At 38.9% G+C, this 21,182-nt stretch overlaps 1 protein-coding gene across 4 annotated transcripts in view; it reads right to left on the bottom strand.

The window, feature by feature from the left end:
• TANK (TRAF family member associated NFKB activator) overlaps window positions 1–21,182 on the bottom strand; it is a 39,951-nt gene that overhangs the window by 7,096 nt on the left and 11,673 nt on the right. For 3 of the 4 annotated variants that reach the window (XM_006114832.5, XM_006114833.5, XM_075933500.2), the window contains 7 exons: window positions 20,852–20,998; window positions 16,718–16,826; window positions 15,626–15,756; window positions 6,644–6,823; window positions 5,501–5,577; window positions 3,252–3,370; window positions 3,043–3,126 (listed from right to left, as the gene is read on the bottom strand). In XM_006114832.5, coding sequence (XP_006114894.1) covers window positions 3,043–3,126; window positions 3,252–3,370; window positions 5,501–5,577; window positions 6,644–6,823; window positions 15,626–15,756; window positions 16,718–16,826; window positions 20,852–20,950 — 799 coding nt within the window. In that variant the 5' untranslated portion in view covers window positions 20,951–20,998. The remainder of the gene's footprint in view (window positions 1–3,042; window positions 3,127–3,251; window positions 3,371–5,500; window positions 5,578–6,643; window positions 6,824–15,625; window positions 15,757–16,717; window positions 16,827–20,851; window positions 20,999–21,182) is intronic. The other variant, XM_006114834.5, reaches the window with a different exon arrangement.

Below are 21,182 nucleotides of genomic sequence, written 5' to 3'. Positions count from 1 at the left end.
GCAAAAAACAAAACCAAAAACCAAAATCAAATCCCTCCCCCCAACCCACAAAAACATGAAATAACGGATCCAGATTAATTTATTTAAGCGATTTTAACCCTCTTGGATTTGGTTAAAACTAGGGCTGTTAAAAGTCAGTTTAATTGGTAACCGTGTAACCACTGAATCTCACCTATTACATGCTGCTAAGCTTTATACTGCAGAGCCTGCAGTGAAACCTCCCTGGGAATGGAGCCACCAGCCCCTGCTGGGTTGGCTCCCGGGGACTGTAGCTTCCTTGCTGCAGTAAAGGCTTCTCCCCAAGAGTGGAGCGGGGACCTCTGCTGGCCTGGCTCCTGGTGAAGAGGCTTTGGCTGCCCTGCCAGAGCCCAGCTGCCTCCCCGGGAGCCAGCTGAATTTAACCAACACCAATAACTGATAAGTATCAGCTTATCAGCTAAACAGTTAGTTGGTTACACTCTACTATCACTAGTTAAAACTCATATTGCCCCATATTCTTAATACCAACATATGTACAAGTTTTAAAGTTTTTTTTGAAGAAAAAGAAGCTGCAACTCAGGAGTTTTATGGAGTGCCACCATATGCTATGCACTGTAGTCCCAAAATATTTGAAGTGCATAGATCTTTAGGGTGGGATTGTTTTCTTCTGTGTTTGAGTACTCTCAATGCATTTTGGGAATTAAACTAATAATCTACATATTACTTATAATCAAGTTGGGGAATAGTGTCACTGTACATTTTTATGTTTGCAAAGTCCTCTTGAAATCACTTCGGTCTCATGATTCGGAGAATTTGCCCCTTCTCTGCCAGTTGTAGTCATGTTGCTCTCATGATATGAGACAAACAAGGTTGATGTAGCAATATCTTTTTACTGGGCCCACTTCTGCTTTTTAGCTACCCAGAGCTCTTCTCCAGGTCTCGGGAAGTGTTATATGTGGCTCAAGAGCTTACCATTTATTGGTGGGAAAGACATTACCTCACCCACCGTGTCCCTTCCTAATGAGGCAGTGAATTTTTTCATGCAAAAAAAGGACAGTGTTGTTTGCATATAACAAACACCACAAAATAATAATGTAGTGTCAAAAAGCCCACAGAAATCAATTTTACAGGCATCAATTAACTGGAAGCAGCTTAACAGAACTTTGGAGTATCAAATCCCTTATTAAAGTATAGGCTTAGAAGCATAATTTTAGACTTTCAGTATTTTCTTTTCAGCATTTGAAACCTAGATGTAGCTGAACTAAGAAGGCAGTTGTACAAATTCATTTCAGCTGAGCACACAGCCAAAAATCAGGTACCATTAATTTTTTCTTTTTTTTATTTGTTATTTATGGGAAATTATAACAAATTTCATGGTTACCCTTTAAACCATAGCCAGGGAATGCAAGTTTAAAGGGAATCCAATGTACCCCTTATTAGAACTGAAAGCCAGGTTAACAACAAATATATACCACAAGTACTGGTCAAAACTTCATTGGACAGGTTGAAGCTCTCTGGTCCAGGACACTCTGGTCTGGCAGGATCACAGATATTGCTGGACCAGAGAATCCAAGCCACAGAGTTTGCCTGTGGCTGAGAGTTCAGCCAGTCTGGCAGCAGGAAGCCTTCTGGGGCCGTGGCCTGATGGCAGGGAGCCTGACCAGCAGCTGGAGTTCTGCTAGCCAGGAAGTGAGCCCCACTTGCCCCAAAGCTGCTGCTGGCCGGGAGCAGGGAGCCCCAGCAGCTAGGAGGTGAGCCCTTGCATCCAGGAGTGCAGAGCTGCTGCTGGCCAGGAGCAGAGAGCCCTGGCACCCAGGAGTGGAGCTCTGCCAGCCAGAGGCAGGGCATGACCGGGCTGGCGGCCAGAAAGGGAGCCCCAGGACAACCTAAGGCCTGATCTCCCCATGTCCAACAAATTCCCTCCTTCAGGACCCCTCAGATTCTGAGGGTGCTGGACCAGGAGGTCCAACCAGAACTTGCCTCAAGAAAAGACAAAAACCATCAGCTTTGGAATAATTTGCCAAGTGCCACAAATCACAGAGATAAAAGGACACTTTTGGCACATAAAAGATTATCTTTTATCTACCCTTTTTTTCCTTTTTTAAAATCACTATGGGTACGTCTAGACTACTGCGTTTTGTCGACAGAAGTTTTGTCGACAGATACTGTCGACAAAACTTCCGTCGACAAAGAGCGTCCAGACACACTGAGTTCTGTCGACAAAGCAAGCTGCTTTGTCGACAGAACTCCGTAGTCTGGACACAATGTTACAGGCAATAACACCTTCTGTCAACAGAGTTCTGTCGACAGAAGGTGTTATGTCTCGTAAAATGAGGTATACCAGCGTCGACAAAACTGCTGAGTTCTGTTGACGTTATGTCGACAGAACTCAGCGGTAGTGTAGACGCTGGTATAGTTTTGTCGACAAAAGTCCACTTTTGTCGACAAAACTAGGTAGTCTAGACACACCCTAAGTTAGGGGCCATTAGCTCTTATTTCATGTGAGTTGTAACATGTAGTTTGCTAATACGTACTAGAGACATCAGGAGAGAACCAGGGAGTTAGAAGGGTAAACTAAATACTTTTTTTGGGGGGGGGAGGAGGGAAAGGTTGCAAGGATTGAAAAGTAGTCTATAAAGCCAGATCAAGTCCTGATCTAGCTAAGTAAACTACCAGTAGTTTGTACTACGTCAAGTGTTAGCAGGATCAGGTTCTTAATATCTTCTCTAGATCTTGCTTCGGACAGTTTTGCCACTCACTTCAGTGTAAGTAGCACCTTTAATCTCTATTAATTTTTAAAAAGTGTTTCGAGGATGCACAAGGCACTTTGTCTTAAAGTCCTCTATCTCTTCACGTACGAGCGCTGTGATCCAGCAGTCTTTTGTAACAACTGAGAGTCTGGAAATATTCATAATGGGCATTTTTATAAACAGCTAAATAAAAAATTTAAAAAATTCCATTACTCAAAACATGCTGGGGCATCAGATTGAGTGAGAGCCAACAGTCTACTTCAAGGGACAAAAAAGAACCTGAAAAATCAGTTACACAATGACTGTCTCTCACCCATGTCATTTAGAATGTTCCTCATACAATTCCAAAATCCACGGTGCATTTTCTTAGTGAACTGCAGAGCATCATATGAGCAGACTTGAAAGAAGCAGATGGTAAACAGTAGAAGTACTTTCAATGTATGTGTAATTTACAGTATTTTCAAATATAAAGCAAAGCTTTCAAACACTTGAATCACAATAAGAGCTAAAGTAAGATGTTACCATTTACAGGTTCTCTCTTTATGTTAAGTTTACTGAGTTGGTCTGTTTGCTTTCTTGCTAATGTGCATATTCGATGACATTCTTCCTTCATGTCCTGGAAAACCATCTCTAGATCTTCCCTAAAAGTTCAATATTTTAAATCAAAGTGTCAGTGAATTCAGTTCTTTCATGACCTTGAATTAAAAGAAAAATAATACTCCACAACTGGATACCAGAAAATAGTATTACCAGCTAAATTTCTCTGATACTCTTCTCCTTAATTTGCATGCTTGTGCATGCCACGCACACATGCACACACTCTCATTTGCAAAAGAAAATGGAAGGGAAGAAAGTAGTTGAACACAATAAAACATGTAACTGTTTTGTCATAAATCATACACACAGGCCTCCAGCATGAAAATGATGTAATGGAGCAATACACCTTTACAGACCAGGAATTCAAAGGAAACCTGAGCCAGAGACATTTCAAGTTCCACTGAGTTCCCTCCAGCCATTGGTAGGTACAACACTTCCTTGACAATTATAGCATTTCTGTGCTCACATAGGGCCAGTCCACAGAAATTAGCTAATTCTGTTGTGAACATGGATTCCTATTTTTTCTGTGGACGTTAGCCCATGCAGGAAAAGAAATAGGATATGCAAAAGCAGCTGTCACCTGGCTCCCTCCTCTGCTTGCCTATGTGATATTTTTGCAGATAGCTGGAGAACTGCTCAAATAGTTGCCATTCCCTTCTGCAGAACCTATATCCTAGCTTTTTTTCCTCTTGCTTTGTTTCCCTCGGGAGCTTTCACAGGTTCCTAAATGACTGTCAAATACTTAGTAAATCACACTAAAATGGGAAATAAGTGCACTTTTGGCTTCTTGAAAAATATGATATTACATTATTCTGCTTATTTATGCATAGGAAATACTTAAGTTGAAGCACATTAGACCACAGACTCATTAAGTACAAATTCTTAGATCTTTCAAAAAGGATGTTTAGTTAATAGCGATCTGAAGATATGGGAGCTGGGGCAAGACTGACACACAGGGCTCATGCCTTATGTTGCCATAGGGTTTTGTTTTTGCTTTTATAAAAAGGTTTTTCTTTCTGTATGTTTATTCACTTTATAAGAGTTTGGACTATTAAGTGCTGCTTGTCTCATTTTGCTACAGATCTCCTTTGGAGGATCCAGAGATGCGGATTAGGAACTCACTCAGAAGAACGAGGTTAGCTGGTGAGAGTAGTTTTAACTTGTGTTACAACTGTTTCTCGGGGGTTTCAGTTCATTAGTCATTAAACACACCAAAACTCCACTCAAATTTTAATAGTCTAATACAATTGATATTTTTTTAAATCACATTTCACTTGTTTAGCATCTCTGATGCTGTATCATAATCCTGCTAGTTCTCCAGTCACACAGCTTTCCAAGAAGAACTTCGCATACAATTAAATTGTAATATAAAAAAAGTGTGGAAGGAAGGATAGCTTTTAAAAAGACACTTCAAATCATCTTTAGAAAAAAAATAGAGTAGCAAAAACACACCCAAAAAACAAATCCACAATCCTATTTTTTCATCCCATATGACACTATTAGGGATCTCCATCTACATAATCATTCAGTAAAGGTTGGTAAAAACCTGGCTTAGATCTGTACTTTTTACAGGAGACTGTTATTAACTAAGGCTCTGTGGTCAACCCCCTTCACCATAAGACATGCAGAAGAGCAATACAGTACTTGCTCATTAAATACAGTGTCATATTCCTCTCCAATGCCCTTCTCTTGAACATATAGGGATTGTAAGGCCTCCATGGTGTTGTGGGCTGATGCGCCACAGCTAAACCTGGACCAAAGCATTCAGATTCATTTGGAATCATAAAGTTGAAGGATTAGTCCATTGTACAATCTGTTGAGCTTTCTCCTAGCAGCGCTGCTTCTATCCTGTGCTACTACTAGTTATTCCAGCATGGCTGTACATTCCCCACAAAAGGAGTCAAGGCTGATATAATAACCAGCATTAACATCCATAGCCATTTCCCACGTAGCTTATACCCCATCTGCATCAAATGTGCCCTTCCGATATACCCATAGAATACCAGCTATGCTTCCACATGCTGCACTGGCTCTGCTCCCCTCCCTGTGCTGGCTTCTTGGCCTTTTTCTGTTCTTTCTGTATGGTGAAAAGGGAGGGAAGCAGCTGGCCTTACTCCTCTTTAGCAATTGTGAACCTTCAAAATTGTTTATAAAAATGCTGCAAAATTATTTACCTTTCATGCACAGTTAAAATACCAGGGATCGCTGGAGATAAATCCTGTCTAGCTGGAACAACCTTCGTAGGTTTTATCTTAAAGTAAAACATGGAATTAGGGAGCTTGTTTTGGTGTGCTAATTCGTACATTCATGTGGACTTAATACAAAGGTAGATTAACAAATGTCTCAACATTCTTCAACATCAGCAGAATCAACCAATTTTGCTTGTAGCCCAAGAAGCCATTTAGAAAACCAAATGCATAAGAAATCTCATGCTTCATTCTTTGATTTAAAATCCCTTCTAGAACAAATTTGATAATTTCACTATTTTGCCCTTATATGGAAGCTCTCATTTGAGACACTCACAGGACTTTAATACATGGATAAGCATTATCCTTCTCTTTAGAGATAGAGAAGCTAATGCACAGATTAATGTTATAATCCTGTTTTAATTATGTATCATATTATAGGCTCATTTTAAAGGAACTGATATATTTTGGTTAAAAAAAATCAATTCAGTCTCTATTTTCAACAAGCAGATTAACATATTCTAGCATGCTTTTAAACAAGTTGTTACCTTTGACTACCACCTTGTGGATTATATCAGTATTACATGGGCTGCAAATTGTTCATTAAATGTAGGCTAACAGTGCTTTTCAACCTTTTTTTTCATTTGCAGACCCTTAAAAAATGTCAAATGGAGGTATGGATCCCTTTGGAAATCTTAGGCATAGGCTGTAATTCAGCTGAGGTCCATGGATCAAAGGTTGAAAACCAATGCTTTACCCTGGATGTTTTTCTTGATAGGATGTTTTATTTATCTGACCAAAAGAGTGGAATATAAAAATGGAAGACTGATTCAATCTGAAATGCAAAGAGCAGCTACAATAAACTATGTAATTTCCCCTCCAATATCACATTTAATTTTATAATCAAATCAAATAAAAATAAGATGAACAGTTAAGATGCACAAAATAAGATTCAAGTATATTATGGTTTAATTGAAGTAACATGACAGCTAGTGCTACTATATATATTTAATAATTTTCTTAAATTTACAGTTGTAATCTAAAAATCTGTTAACTAGAATAATTTGTATAAACAAAATCTAAAATAAGTATAATTATGTGCAAAGGTGTGGTATCATTTTATTTACTTACCTCCATTTCATATATTGGCATATGTATGCAATCCTGTGCTTCACTTTTTTCTTTTAATCTGTTTTTTAGAAGTCTTATTTCTTCTTCTTGACTGGCAATAATAGATTCAAGTTTCTTTTCCTTTAGAGTGTTTTTTTCCTCAGTTTGCTTCAATTTATTGCTCTCTATTTCCAATTGTTCCTAAAAAATAGCACAATTGGTTAATATTTCCAGAATAGGAAGATGATCATTATGCAACAGCCTGGGATAGACTATATTAAGTCTTGGCAACCTAAACGAAATGAGTCTTATCTACTCACTAATGTCAGTTTGCGTGAAATAATTAAATACCATTTAGTGTTATATGCAGATATGTCTGATCATGGACAATTACTCAAAACAATCATGTGTTGTTTTGAGTTTATAAAAACCAAGCCAGCAGACGTTCACATTAATGCTTTAAAACAGTGGAAGACATTGTCTTACTTCATTTATATACACTGTGTGCAGTAACATTTAATTAGGTTCATAGCATGCTAGAATCAAGTTACAGCAATTTTCAAGAAGGTGACAAAGTCTTCAGAGTTAATTTCTGAAGCAGTTAGATATGTAGCTCTTTATCACTTAGGTGATTTAGATTTCCAAAGACCCAAGCTGCATGCAATGCTGAAATGATAAGCAATTAAGACATTTTAAGTATAATCCCTACCCTAAATATTAAAATCAGAATTTTGTAGAAATGTATATGCACATGAAGAAACTGCATGTGGGAGGAAAAAACTCTAGCAGGTCACTAAAATAAAATTTAGTTGTTATGTATATGAAGAGGCAATTCTTGGATTATTTCTCAGTAAAAGAATATATGGCTAAAGGCACAGAGATGCAGTTAAAACAGCTAACAAGCTGTCTTCCCTTGAAAGCTGTGTAAATGTCTCTATCCGAAGTTTCTATACTAATAGAAGCATGAGATTCCTAGCAAGTTTGAGGAGGACAGTAGAAGCAGTAGTGACTGTTAGCCAGCTACATATTCCCCCTTCTCAAATGTATTTATATAAGAGTGAATTTTGGCAGTTATTTTGGAGAGATTCAGGAAGCTCTATGATAATCAATGAGAAGAAAAGGCAAATTATAGAAAGAGAACTATTTGAATATAGAGGACTGAACTATATTTGTAAAATGCCACAATGCAATTAGGAGACAGACCTTCACTTGGCTGAAATTAGTTTTACTATATTTGTCCAGAGTAACCAAATATACCAGAAATATCCTGCTCTTATAATTTTGAAATTAGGACAAGTCTTTTTCGAAAGGAAATTTCGAATTGGTTTCCAAGTCACCCAAATAACAGAGTAAGGAAACTGTTTCATTCCTGAGACTTAGTAAAAATTAAATATTTGTTTACAAGTGTAACTGATCAAAATGGTTAAGTAGAAACACTGACTTTGACCCAAGGCTAGAAAAGTTACATACAATGTCAAGATGAATAATGTACCAAAATGCAAGTCATGTCATCTGGAAAAATAATTGGTTTAAAGACAAGGTTAGTGGGAAGACAAAGAAAGAAAGATCAAGAGATGAGCCACATTAAGCCAGGCATGTGGCTCCAACTGGATAAAACTTTAATATCTGAGTGGAGAGTTAGGCTCAAGGTATACACTATTCACAATCAATGTTTGTGAAGCCAGTACATGCAAATATTATGTACTATAATGACAATGTGTAGATGGGATGGAGGCAGAGTGAGAACTGAACACAAGAAAGCCGAAGGGCTCAAAGACAAGCTTTTGGTTTATTTGAGTCCTTTGCAAGAGCGAGAAGATGTATTTTGAGATTACTGAGCAGGGCCTATCCAGCTCCAGGTGTGGTGATAAAAGGAAGGGATTGTGTTCAGCTAATCCAACAGCAGAGCCCCTAAGAGACTGCTGTAGGAGTCAAAATATGGACATCCTCTGGGATGAAGTTAAAGACGACAGGTTTCAATTTAATAATTTAAAGCACTTAACCAAGAGTCAGGATCAGCATAACCCTCTCCCCAAAGATTACCTAGTCCATAGTAAGTTTTCCCTTTCCTTGAGCCACAGTGAGCTTCCTTCACTCACTGAATGGTCAGAACAGTCTTTAAAATGGACAGTCTCCACCCCAGGAAATCCCTCATCTCACTGGCTCAAGTTCTAGCAAACCCAGTTCCCGGACACACTCAATTTGCAGGACAAGCCATTTTTATAGCCATCCTCCTTCACCTGTATATGCTGCTGTTATTTCCTACAGCTGGAGGATATTTCTTTCAGGTTTGATGCTTCTGGAAGATTCTGTGGGACAGATTTCATTCCGTTTCCAGGACAGACTGTTAATCCTTTTTTGCCCTTGTCCAGGTTGGAACCTATATATCCCATTATAGGGAGTAAAAATGAAATCTAGTACTGAAGGAATCCAAGGAGTGGGATGAAGAGAAAAGATGCAGCAAAAGAAGGATTAGCATTGAGGGGACATGAAGATTTCAAAGGAAGAGATTTTTTTTGTACTCCGTTCTGAAATGGATAGGAAGTCTTTGAAGATTTTAGACTAAAGGTCACATGTCAATGTGGTCTAGACAGTATTTGGTTCTGCCATGGGGGCAGGGGACTGGACTCGATGACCTCTCGAGGTCCCTTCCAGTCCTAGTATTCTATGTTCCCAATTTCCAGAGAGGGATGAGACTGTTCAAAATGACAGCTAAATTTGAGATCGACTAGGAGGGACTTAGGGAGTGCATAGGATATAATAACAGAAATGAGGGGAGTAGAAGGCATTAAAAGTTTCTGTAGTCAAGGCAATATTTGATGTGAGCTGGAAGAAATACTAATGTGCCTGAAGTTTAAAACACATGGTTCCTGACTATTCGGGTGAACGCAAGATGGTGGGGATGGTGGTTTTTTTGGATTAAGGTAGTCTTACCAGTTCTGAATGTGCTGAAGTTGAAGGAAGTTATGGTGGAACCAGGAGTTGGATAAGGTTGAAGTACTTAGAGTGAGGAAAGGGCTGTAAGAGTAAAGGTTATAAAGCATGAGGAGGTCTGAAAAACATTACACAGTAACGTTAAGAATAAAAATGTTAACAATTGCTAAGCAGGGTTAAGTATGAAAAGAATCAAGTACATTAGAAACAAGCAAATATGCAATATCACTTAGATCATAGCTCTTTGTGCTCTGGCCAAAAGTCAGGCAAAGCAAGAGGAACACAGATTACAAGTGTGCTCCCTGAAACACAAGTCAACACTATAAGCTGTGTGTGGGAATTGCTTTGCTCTTCCTCTGGTGGGGGAACAAAAGCAATGGGGTATATGGAAGGCAAAGAGAAGAGAAACTGTCAGTGGGAAGTCACCATGGATCAACACAACAGCCTGTCTGTGTGCTAAGATGAACATGACGTTGTTTTGAAAAAGCCATTTCATCACGGCTACGTCTACACTGGCCACAATTTCCGGAAAAGCCATGCAAATCAGGTAAGTCAGGATAGGGAAATCCGCGGGGGATTTAAATATCCCCGCGGATTTAAATAAACATGTCCGCCGCTTTTTTTCCAGCTTGGGGAAAAGCCAGAAAAAAAGCATCTAGACTGGCGTGATCCTCCGGAATAAAGCCCTTTTCCAGAGGATCTCTTATTCCTACTTCAAAGGAATAAGAGATCCTCCGGAAAAGGGCTTTATTCCGGAGGATCGCGCCAGACTAGACGCTTTTTTTCCGGCTTTTCCCCATGCCGGAAAAAAAGCAGCGGACATGTTTATTTAAATCGGCGGGGGATATTTAAATCCCCCGAGGATTTCCCTATCCTGACTAACCTGATTTGCATGGCTTTTCCGGAAATTGTGGCCAGTGTAGACGTAGCCAATGCTAAGATGAACATGATGTTGTTTTGAAAAAGCCATTTCATCACATGTTGATGAAAGTCAGCTTCACTGTGCATTGCCATGACATCACACCAAGATATGTTTTGGGTTAATTAGCTATCCATCCAAGTCATTACATTGCCTTTCCCCTACCTGAGGGAAGATCTACACAGCAATGTTATTTTGGAATAACTGACATTATTCTACACAACAAGCCTTTATTTCAAAATAACAGAGCTGGAGGACTTCTTACTCCAATTCCTTTAATCCTCATTTCATGAGGAATAAGGGAAGTTGAAGGAAGAGTGTCCTTGCTTCAACTTCCTGCACTGTAGGCAGCACCAAATCCGAGTTAAGCTATTTTGACTAAAGCTACGCAATTGACATAGCTGAAGTTGCATAACTTAATTCAACTTTAGCCCTGCTGTGTAGATGTATCCCGAGAGACCCCGTAACAGCAAAAATTCAATCTCTAAGAATTAAAGTCACCGAGATTGATTGGGTCTGGGTTGCTTCAACATCAACGTGGCCATGATCCCAGGACAGTTATGGGACTGTCTAGATGGTGTCTGGCTCAATTAACATATGAGGCCATGTTTTGGATCTTCTGCATTGGAACTGGCAGCAGGGACTCTTGTCTGGCACTCTTGTCATACATAGACCAGTACCTCTCCATTATGACATACTGTCCTTGTCAAGGTGTGGGAACCTATTTTAATGGTTTGTCCTTGGAAGGTAATTGAATAGGTAAGATTTCAGACAGGTCCAAAGAAAAATATCTTGGTGTGATGTCATGGCAATGCACAGTCCAAAGAAAAATGCTGTTTGGCTTTCTTTCAATACTCTTATTGGAACATCTTTTCTCTGATTATTGATAAGTTTACTCATAAGTGTCCCACTCCCTAGCATCTGCTTCACAGGTCACTTGGCTAATTCTACTTTGCATCACTCCAGTGGTGCACAAAGGAAGGATTATAGCTCTCTGACAGGTAGATACAGCAAGGTCCTCATCTGGTATAAATCCAGCAGAGTCAGCTTTTCATAATTGCTTCTCAGGCTGCTTTAATTCACACGGGGGGGGGGGGGGGGGGGGGGGGGGGGGGGGGGGGGGGGGGGGGGGGGGGGGGGGGGGGGCAATTCAACCCCAGAATCTGGGCCACAGAAAGATGACTTATAGCACAATCCTCACCGCTCTGCTTATGCTCTGAACAATCTGAACCTAGATCACTAAGTCTAACTTATTGCATCATGTATCAGAGGGGTAGCCGTGTTAGTCTGAATCTGCAAAAGCGGCGAGGGGTCCTGTGGCACCTTATAGACTAACTGAAGTGTAGGAGCATAAGCTTTCGTGGGCAAAGACCCACTTCGTCAGATGCATGTAGACGAAGTGGGTCTTTGCCCACGAAAGCTTATGCTCCTACACTTCAGTTAGTCTATAAGGTGCCACAGGACTCCTCACCGCTTATTGCATCATATATCATTTTTGAGATCGAATGTCTTGGCTGTGCATGAGGTGCAGGAAGCATTTCTTCACCTCTGATTTAGAATCTAAAGCAGTGATGGGCAACCTAGGCTAGTGAGCAGGCTGCATAAGTGGCCCTCCATCTCAGTGGACTGCAAGATTGTTGTAACCAAGAATGTCTCCCGCGATAGGGTAGTTTTGCTAACTGCCCTTGCGTGCCTAGAATTTGTGGGGTGTGCTTGGAGAGCACCTTACTGGATGCAGAGGGACTGCATGGCTCTCACAGTTACTGTTGTGTGCAACTAGCACACACCTCACTTCTTTGGGCCTTGTTTTATGTGCATGTCACTTTAATAAGACCAGTAGTAATAAAAACGATGCGGACGGAGGCCAGAATCCGGTAACCGTGCAGTAGTAAACAAAACGTCTTGCAGACCACACACAGAACTCCAAATGATCCACATGTGGCCTGTGGGCTGCAGGTTGCCCACTACTGATCTAAAATCCTGGAATATTTCTGGGAGGAATGTGAACAGCATGGTAAATCTGGATGTCTTGTCTTGGTTGTGGGGTCAAGTATTCGCGCTTCAAAGGTAAACTTACACTGATTCACATGGCACTTTTTGCATTTGTGGGGAGAGCTGTGTGTCAAAGGGAGAGAATGCAAGGTCTTCTTTGCTTGTATTTCATGTATTTTTTCCTGCAAAGGTCAAGGCTGTACCAAAGAGGCTTGGACTGTGACAAGAAAATTGAAAACTGATATCCTTCCTATTTGATAAAAATGTAGCTGGGAAATACTCAAAACCATTCTTGCAACAGAATGGGATATTGATGCCTTGGTCTCCTAAAGAAAAGCATTAACAAAGCACTCACTCTCAGGGCATGTCTACACTAGGAAGTGATTTCAAAATAAATAACATTGAAATAACTCCTGAAATAAATTTGAAATAGCATTAGTCCAAGGAAAGCAGGAATACAAATTTTGACATACTTCAAAATAATGGGCTGAGTAACTCCCTAGTATAAACCAGGGCTCAGTTCCTTTGATCACTCTTTACTATCTCCTGTTCTTCACAATTATGCCAGACATCACTCTCTTTAACCTCCTTTTCCTGTGGTGAGGCAGTTCTGGACATAAGCAAGTCTCACAGATTTCCATTACTTCATTCTGGTTGTAGCCTGGATATGGTATAGAGACTGTACTAGTCTCTTTGGTCAATTCCTTTCGGGTGTATGGTGATCCTATCCATGATAATTCTTTTAGATTATTCAACTAAAAATACAAGTACTTGATGGTAGAAGGCTGACACTGAGGTGTAGCTCACATGACTGCAGAGTCCAGCAGAGAAGACAGAGTTGCTTTGGAAAGAGAGTGATCTTTCCTCTGCAAGAAGATCCAGAGGGAAACGTTGAGCAATGCCCATATGTCCCAAAGACATTCTGAGGTAGGGTTGTATAAGATTCTACTCTGTCACCCCTCTTCATCAAAATGTGTGAGAATGTTCATCTGGGAAATTGTTCAGGTTACAGTATCAATGGAATGCAGATGAAACAGAGAAAAGGACTAGCACTGGATGGTGCAACTATCTCTCTGAACATTTAAGCAAATAATATTTCGAAGTGCTAGACATTAGGGATTGATCCTACACCTATTAACACCAATGACAACATTCCCACCAACTTCAGTGGGTGCAGGATTAAGCCAACAAAGATTCCAGTGGACACAGGTGAAGATAACTTAAATACACAAAGTAAGTTCTAGGGAAGATTCAGACAACTACACAATTGGGGAATATTCTAAACACTAACCAGACACAGAATTAGGGGTCACACACTATATTTTAGTATGTCACCATCAGTATAGATTTACCCATACTAAATTTTTACATATAGTGAGTGTGGTAGTTTTTTTTAGGAATGTAGCAGAAAGTAATTCCTGTGGTGGAGGACAATGAATATAGATATAGTTTACCTAATTTGGGGGAAAATTGAGAGAGCATTTTTTTTAAAAAAAAAAGGATTGTAGGGAGTTAACTACCATGCTTGGGCTGCTAAAGAACTGACTTTTCTACTGAAGCCAGTATTTACAACAAGAGGAAGCAATTTAAATTGGGTGGAGGTGGTAAACAAAAGTACTTGAGCATCAGTTTTGTTCAATATATACAAAAGAACCACATTAAATAAGGGATTAAATTCACAACTGATACACAAAATGATGTACATGACTAAGAGATGTATCAGAGAGATATCTGAATAGTCTAGAAGCAGGTGCAGATAGTTTATGCCTCAAAGAAAAAGACAGTCTTGTGGTTACAGCACAGGCCTAAAATGTAGAAAATCAGAGTTACATTCCCAGCTCTGCCATAAACTTCCCATGACAGTGCAAGCACATCTCATAGGGATCTGAGAGACAGAGATTATGGATAACATTGGGATAATTTGCCTTCCAGTCTTTTGTCTAGTTTAGATAAATTGTCAGGTCCTCAAAGTAGGACCTGTGTCTTAATATTTGTTTGTACAATACAAGTTACTCTGAGACCTCTAAGCTCTACTGGAATACAAATAATAATTATGAAATTAAATTCAGAGAAAAATAAAGACCTGCATAGATGTTTTGATAAGGAGTTAACTCTTCAGCTAAACTCTACTCTTATTTCCTAATTTAAATACAAAAACTATCAACGGCATTATATTGGGTTTCAAGAGGTAATTCAAAAGTGGGACCATAAGAGGATGACATTGTGTCTTCCTTCCATTCTAAAATGTCCTTAGTAACAATAAACTGAAAATGGTTATTTTTTTAAAGTCTCAAATTAGATTCCTACAAGATAATTAGCAACTGTCACTAATCTGATAAAATGATTTTCAAATTAACACATCTGATTAAATTGTGCTTAGTTCACAGAAATGCAGGATCATTTTGTGCATAGCTCAGATTTAGCAATTAAATCCCCAAATTACCTTTTTTAGTCTTGGCTTCTGGTATTTGGAGGTTTATGAAGACAACACTAGGGGGTCATGCTCGGACTGAAATTCAGCCATACGGGACGTGCAAGCCCCAGAAGATTCAGGAGGCTGACTAGTTCAAGGAAAGGATCAGCATGGTGGCCATGGTCTGCTATGGGTGTGGGAGTCTCATGTAAATCACGTCCTGTCTCCTGAACACTGCTACTCTGTTCTCATCCCTGCCATCCTCTCTAGGTCTATGATGAAATCCGTTATGTGGCTTCAGCTAACAGTGGGCTGAAGGGAAAGGAATAGATCCAGCCAGTTTAGGCAGCAAGTAACTTTTCACCCCAATCACTTGCACAGACTTTCCAAGTTCCCATTCCCACTGTGAGGACTGCATTGTGGCAAATGCTCATGACAGAAAGGGGGAGCTCCTTCTTGACTGTCACTTATGTGAGGTGAAGAAATAAGTGAGCCGACAGCACCCTCCCCCCTCATTTTCTCTCTCTGAGTCAACATTATTGCCATTATTCCTAGGCTATTAACCAGCAACAAAGTTGGGAGAAGTCAGAGGCTTATCCTCGGCTTGTGGAAATAAGCATAGCTCGACTGTTACTAGCTTATGTTGGAGGGCATCATTCTGGGCATCTCAGAAAGTTCATTTATCTGTTTAGAGTCTCAAAGCATAAATACAATAACCAGGTTAAAGACACTCATGGTACTGTACCTTTAGAAGTTTCTCTCTTTGCATTGCTAGTTTAAGTTTATCATGGAGCTGATCAAAAGGTAGATTAGGGGAGGTATCATTTCTCCAGGTTTCACTATCTTCAGGCACCAGAACATGGCCATGTGTGCTACCTGTATAATAAAAATAGCTCTTTGAGCATCACTGCATTTAATAGGGTTGGGTGGGGAAATTTAAACAAAAAAGCTTTTTATGAATTTCTTATTTTCACTGGGTCAGGTAATCATTATAGATGCATATTAAGTTTATTTTAGTTTCCTTTACTGGACCCAGTATTAATCCAACATAGAACCAGTTCTGTCCCGAAATACTCATACAGATGGGCAAATTCAGCAATAAACACATTCTTGAAAATAAAGCAATCAGCTTTGCTGTCGTTGATGAAAAGGAAAAGCGTTAGATTAGTGTGAATAAATAAATATTCACAAGAGTGCTTCTACTGAACGAGTTCTAATGGCTATTTTGAAATGTTCATTTTTATCTTGTGTAGAATTGATTCAAATAATAAAGAATTTTCACTGACAATTTGACCAGAAAGAGAAACTCTTGTTTATAAAGCTTAAGTCATCCAGTAAGTTAAAGATTGACATGAAGCTTAGCTGACCACACAGCATTAAGAAGCAGACACCTATTGTTCAGTTTTAGAACAAACTAGAAGCTAAAACTCATTCATATGAATTAGTCAAACAATTGTGATCAATATTCATAAAAATAAGTCACATCCTGTTTACAGATCATTTGTTATTACAAACAGTAACTTCTCTGCCTTTACTCATCCAATGTGCACTAGCTCTATATTTAACAAAACAAAACACAAAACCAACTCACTAGTTTTTCGTTAAGTAGAAACGAAAATGTTTTTAATTTTTTTTTCATTTTACAATCAGAATTTGAAAATGTGAAAGTATGCTAACTCTTTCTGTTCACACAGAAATAGTTTTATTTCCAAAAATTATAGCAGTACTTCTGAATGTCCTTTTGTGGATTCACATTGTAAAAAGAAGTGAAAAATATTCTGCAGTACAATACAGGATAAAAAGAAAGATATATAAAGCAATAAATTAGAGTACATACCTCTGTTAGCATTCATAGGAGCCAACTGTGATTTAAGTTTTGTAATAATACTTTTTTGAAACTCTATCTGTTCCTGCTGTTCAAGTATTTGATGCACATAGTTTTCTGTCTGAAAACACAATAATTTAATTTAATTAGCATTAGTCCTATTTTGTTTTGATTATGGGCTTCAGTTTTAGCAGATACAGTTTATCAGCTTTCTTTCTAGGATGCCTGTGGCTACAGTTTGTGCACAGAAACTCAACAGTTGTCACCTGTGACTGGTCTAATTTTAAGTCTGTACTGATTGGGAAAAAAGGTAACAAACACCAGATGAAACAAGAGTGCTGTAAATCTTGGTTAACAGTGATGGTAGTAAATGTCAGGATAACATTTACAAGACAATTTTCATTCATAACCACATATTAAAGTGTTTGTTTTTTAAAATTGGGATTCGTGTATTTGCTCCTCCTCAAGGCCAATTAGTTAATCTGTTAGGTCTACATAAGGACACTACCAATTTAACTCTTCAGGAAGTAAATCTCAATGTGTAAATAAATATATTGATTCATTTTTGAAAACTTAATTTGAAATACTATTATAGTTCCACTTCCCATGTTTTCAGTTTAACCAAAAATAAGCACACCTCTATATTTAATATATCAAACCGCATGTCTTTGCTACCTTTACCTTCCAAGGCTTCTGGAAGAGGAATTGGGGGAAAGCCCAAATAGCAAGGAAAATAATAGCTGATCAATGTTGAATTCTTCATCTCCTCCCCTAGCTTGACATACCCAGTTAGGCCAGGCAGAACCTCCCAGATCACTGAGCTAACTCTAGGATTTATGAGTATTAGTCAGCCAGTTTACTGATTAACAAACAGGTACTACTCAGGTAGCTGAATAACAGATATTCAAACATATACAGTATTCCACTAGCCCATTCTTGATTGTACAACACTAATAATAGTGGTAAAGTTGTGAAAAATTTGTGAAATTCCAACAAGAAAGTTTTAGGTGGATTATTTGAATTTTTCTAAAATTATGACACATACATTGACTGAGAGCAGCCTCTCATCTTTCCCCCACTTATTCTGTACAGTAATGTATTTAGTTACTTCATGGTTAATGTACCAGTATTATAAGCCTAAGACTTTTTATTGAAAAGATGCACTTATCCATAAAACACGCAAGAATAAACCTACAATCTGATTACAGGTTACTCTAAAAGGCCAAATAATTGTTGCACTATAACAACACTTTAAAAAAAAAGTGATCATAGAGCAGTAAACTTCAGCAGCTATAAAAGACCTCAGGAAACAGAAAAAAAGCACTGAAAACTAAATTGAAAATGTACAACAGCAATGTCTTGTCAACACTTCTGTACAGAGCACAGACATGACAGCTAAAACAGACAGAAGAGAAGATGCTTTTGACAGCCAGTGTGCACAAATTATTCTTTGAGTCAGATGGCAGCAACAAGTTACCAACTAGAAGATCTGCATGACAACCAACTATCCATCTGTATCAAACACCATCTGGCCAAGATGACTCTGGCTTCTGTGTGTTTGACATGGCTCCCAACTCTAGAGACTGGCAAAACAAGTGGCCTACCAGTAACTTTAGTAAACTGTTAACAACAGAATGATGGACAAGCCAACAAAGTGCTGAGGCCATGGAGTGAATAGAGGAAGGATGAGGAAACATTATAGCAAGGAATATATGTAGGTCATCCAAAAAACTGCATATCTGGTAAAAACTGCAGTGTCTATATAAGTATTTCCTAAGGGAAGTCAACCTGCCCATAATAGTTCTTTTCTGCAGTCAGAAAAAAATGGATGAAGGTTGATTAGGGCAAAGACTTAAACTATTATGAACACTTTAAAGATAAGCAATAAGCAGATTTTCCATAAACAGAATAAAAATGCATAATAACCCCCCCAAAAATTTGTTTCCATCACCATAGAAATACTCACCAGTCTCATCCATTTGTTTCTTATGTTCTAATATTCCACCTAGCTTTAGAAAGGTTATGCAACAAATATGTATTTTTTTCTTTTGAATGCAGCATACGTATACAAGGAGGACAAAATTAAAATGATATTTTAGCAATTATTTCAAAGATCACAGGTTTAGAGTTTAGGAGCTTCTCAATTCTGACAGAGAAAGAGACCCACTCAATCCAGAGTAGCAAACAGCTTATGGGTAAAGAATTTAGCTAGGATGTAGGTGACCCAGAATCAAGTGTCCGATCTTTGACTCAGGCAGAAAAGGCACTTGAACTGGGGTCTCCCACATCCAAATAAGAGCCCCCATCACCAGGCTATTCTGTACTGGGTGCTTTTTTTGATGGGGGCAGGAGAATAGTATACTGGATTTAATGAAATGCGTGCCACACAGCACACTTTATTCTATCCCCAACTCTATTAAAGTATCTTACAGTTCAGAGACAAGATAGACCCATGTTCCTTTAGACAGGCCCCCCCACTATAGCACCTCCATTTAATTGTGTGTGAACTGAGGAAAAACGGAATCTCTCATTCAAGAGCAGGATGTGAAATGCTCTAGAGACCACTATGTGCTAAGCAGTATCACAAAAATATGAACTGCTGTTTTTGCAGAGTACTGGACTGTGTGACTAACAGTTCCAGGCAACTCAACAACATTTGTGTCCCCCTCCCTCCCCCCACATGATGGTCACAATATATCCCTAAAAATGCTTGTTAGCATCATTCCAAAAACCTGGAAAAACCCTAAAGTGCTATAAACTGTTCAGAATCTTCCTTGAATCTCCCTCTTCGGTGCTTCATTTTTGGATAAAAGGCTATAACTATATAGTCTGAGGCTGTAAATTACAAGCTGTTTTAATATTCAGTTAATTGAAAATTCTTGAAGGAACTGTATATTTCTATAAAAGCCACAACTAGTTTGAGAAAAAAGGGGGACTATGAGAATTTATAACAGAAGAAAAATTTGACACAGTTTTCCTGGGCCTGAACAAAGGCATTAACTGAATGACCCATTATAAAACCAGTCTTCCTTACATTTTACACATCATTGACATTGAAAGCTAAGTCTAGGACACTGCCAGCCCACTCAGCCTCATTAGCACAGGCATTACTATTGACAGGTACATTTTCCCCCTCCTCTCTCTTCTTCTTCTGTTATAAATTCTGAGACCCAGACTCATCTGAAGAAATGGGTTTTGCCCACAAAAGCTCATGATATTATTCATATATATTTGTTAGTCTCTAAGGTGCCACAGGACTACTCCTTGTTTTTAAAGTTACAGACTAACACAGCTACCCCTCTGAGGCGGTATATTTCTATGTGCTTGTACAGCATCTAGCATGCTGTGGACTTTGGTCACTATCTCAATATAACTAATTATTATTAACAACACGTAAGATGTTTTACTAGTTATTATTGTCAGCTAAGTGACAATGTAAATAACTGTTTGAAAGACCTTCAAGTTTCCCTATCAATTTCTTGTAAAATAAGAGTAAGATAAATGAGGCTTAATATTTTCCATGAAGGATGGACACTTTGGCAACAGCAAAGATAGCTCTTTAAAAATACAAGTGTCCCTCATCTCCAGAGACCTTTCCCACATCTAAAACCACCTCAAAATTAGAAATGAATAGAAGATAAAGACATGCCAGATGATACATACGCATACTGGGAGTTCTCTCTCACACCATAATGTGCAATTCTCCTTGGCTATGTCTACACTGCCTACTCTTGCGCAAGACCATATGCAAATGAGGCATGACAATGAATACCACCGTGCCTCATTTGCATACTTAATGATCCACCATTTTTGTGCAAGGGGCTTTCAGTCTATTTTCAGGCAGAAAAGCTCAGTCTATTTTCAGAGGGGGGTTTTTGCACAAGGAGCGGTATAGACTGCTCCTTCTTGCGCAAGAGCCCCTTTCACAAAAATGGCAGCTCATTTGCATATGTTATTGCACAAGACTGGGCAGTGTAGACATAACCCTTGGATTTAGTAGTTTGGTTTATTAAATTGCACTTTCTATCTTCAACAAGAGGCACTGAAAATTCAGTGGCTGAAGTAAAGCAAAACTGAACTCTCCACATATACCATGAGTCTCAACAAAAGAGCTAGCTTTAAAAAAAAACAAAAGACAATACATACCTTTTGCTGCAGTTCTTTCTTGGCTTGATCTCTATCCATGCATGCCTGTCGAAAGGCTTCATAAGCTTTATTAAGCTGTTCTCCAATATTTTTATCCATACTTCCCAGCACTGTTTCATCACTGAAAAGACGGACAAATTAATGGACCTGAAAAGTGATCAGAAAGAAAAGCACAGTTAATTAACAAAGGTAAACTTGAGAGAGATATCTTTTATTGGACCAACTTTTGATGGTGAGACACACAAGCTTTCAAACTACACAGAACTCTTCTTCAGGTCTAGAAAAGGAACTCAGTGTCAGGGCTCAGTCCAAGATGGAACAGACTGTTTAG

Source organism: Pelodiscus sinensis, chromosome 7, assembly GCF_052426305.1.
Source record: "Pelodiscus sinensis isolate ZL-2025 chromosome 7, ASM5242630v1, whole genome shotgun sequence".
Taxonomy (NCBI): Eukaryota; Metazoa; Chordata; order Testudines; family Trionychidae; genus Pelodiscus; species Pelodiscus sinensis.
Note: the sequence above shows the minus strand (reverse complement) of the source record. Positions and strands in the feature narration are given on the sequence as shown.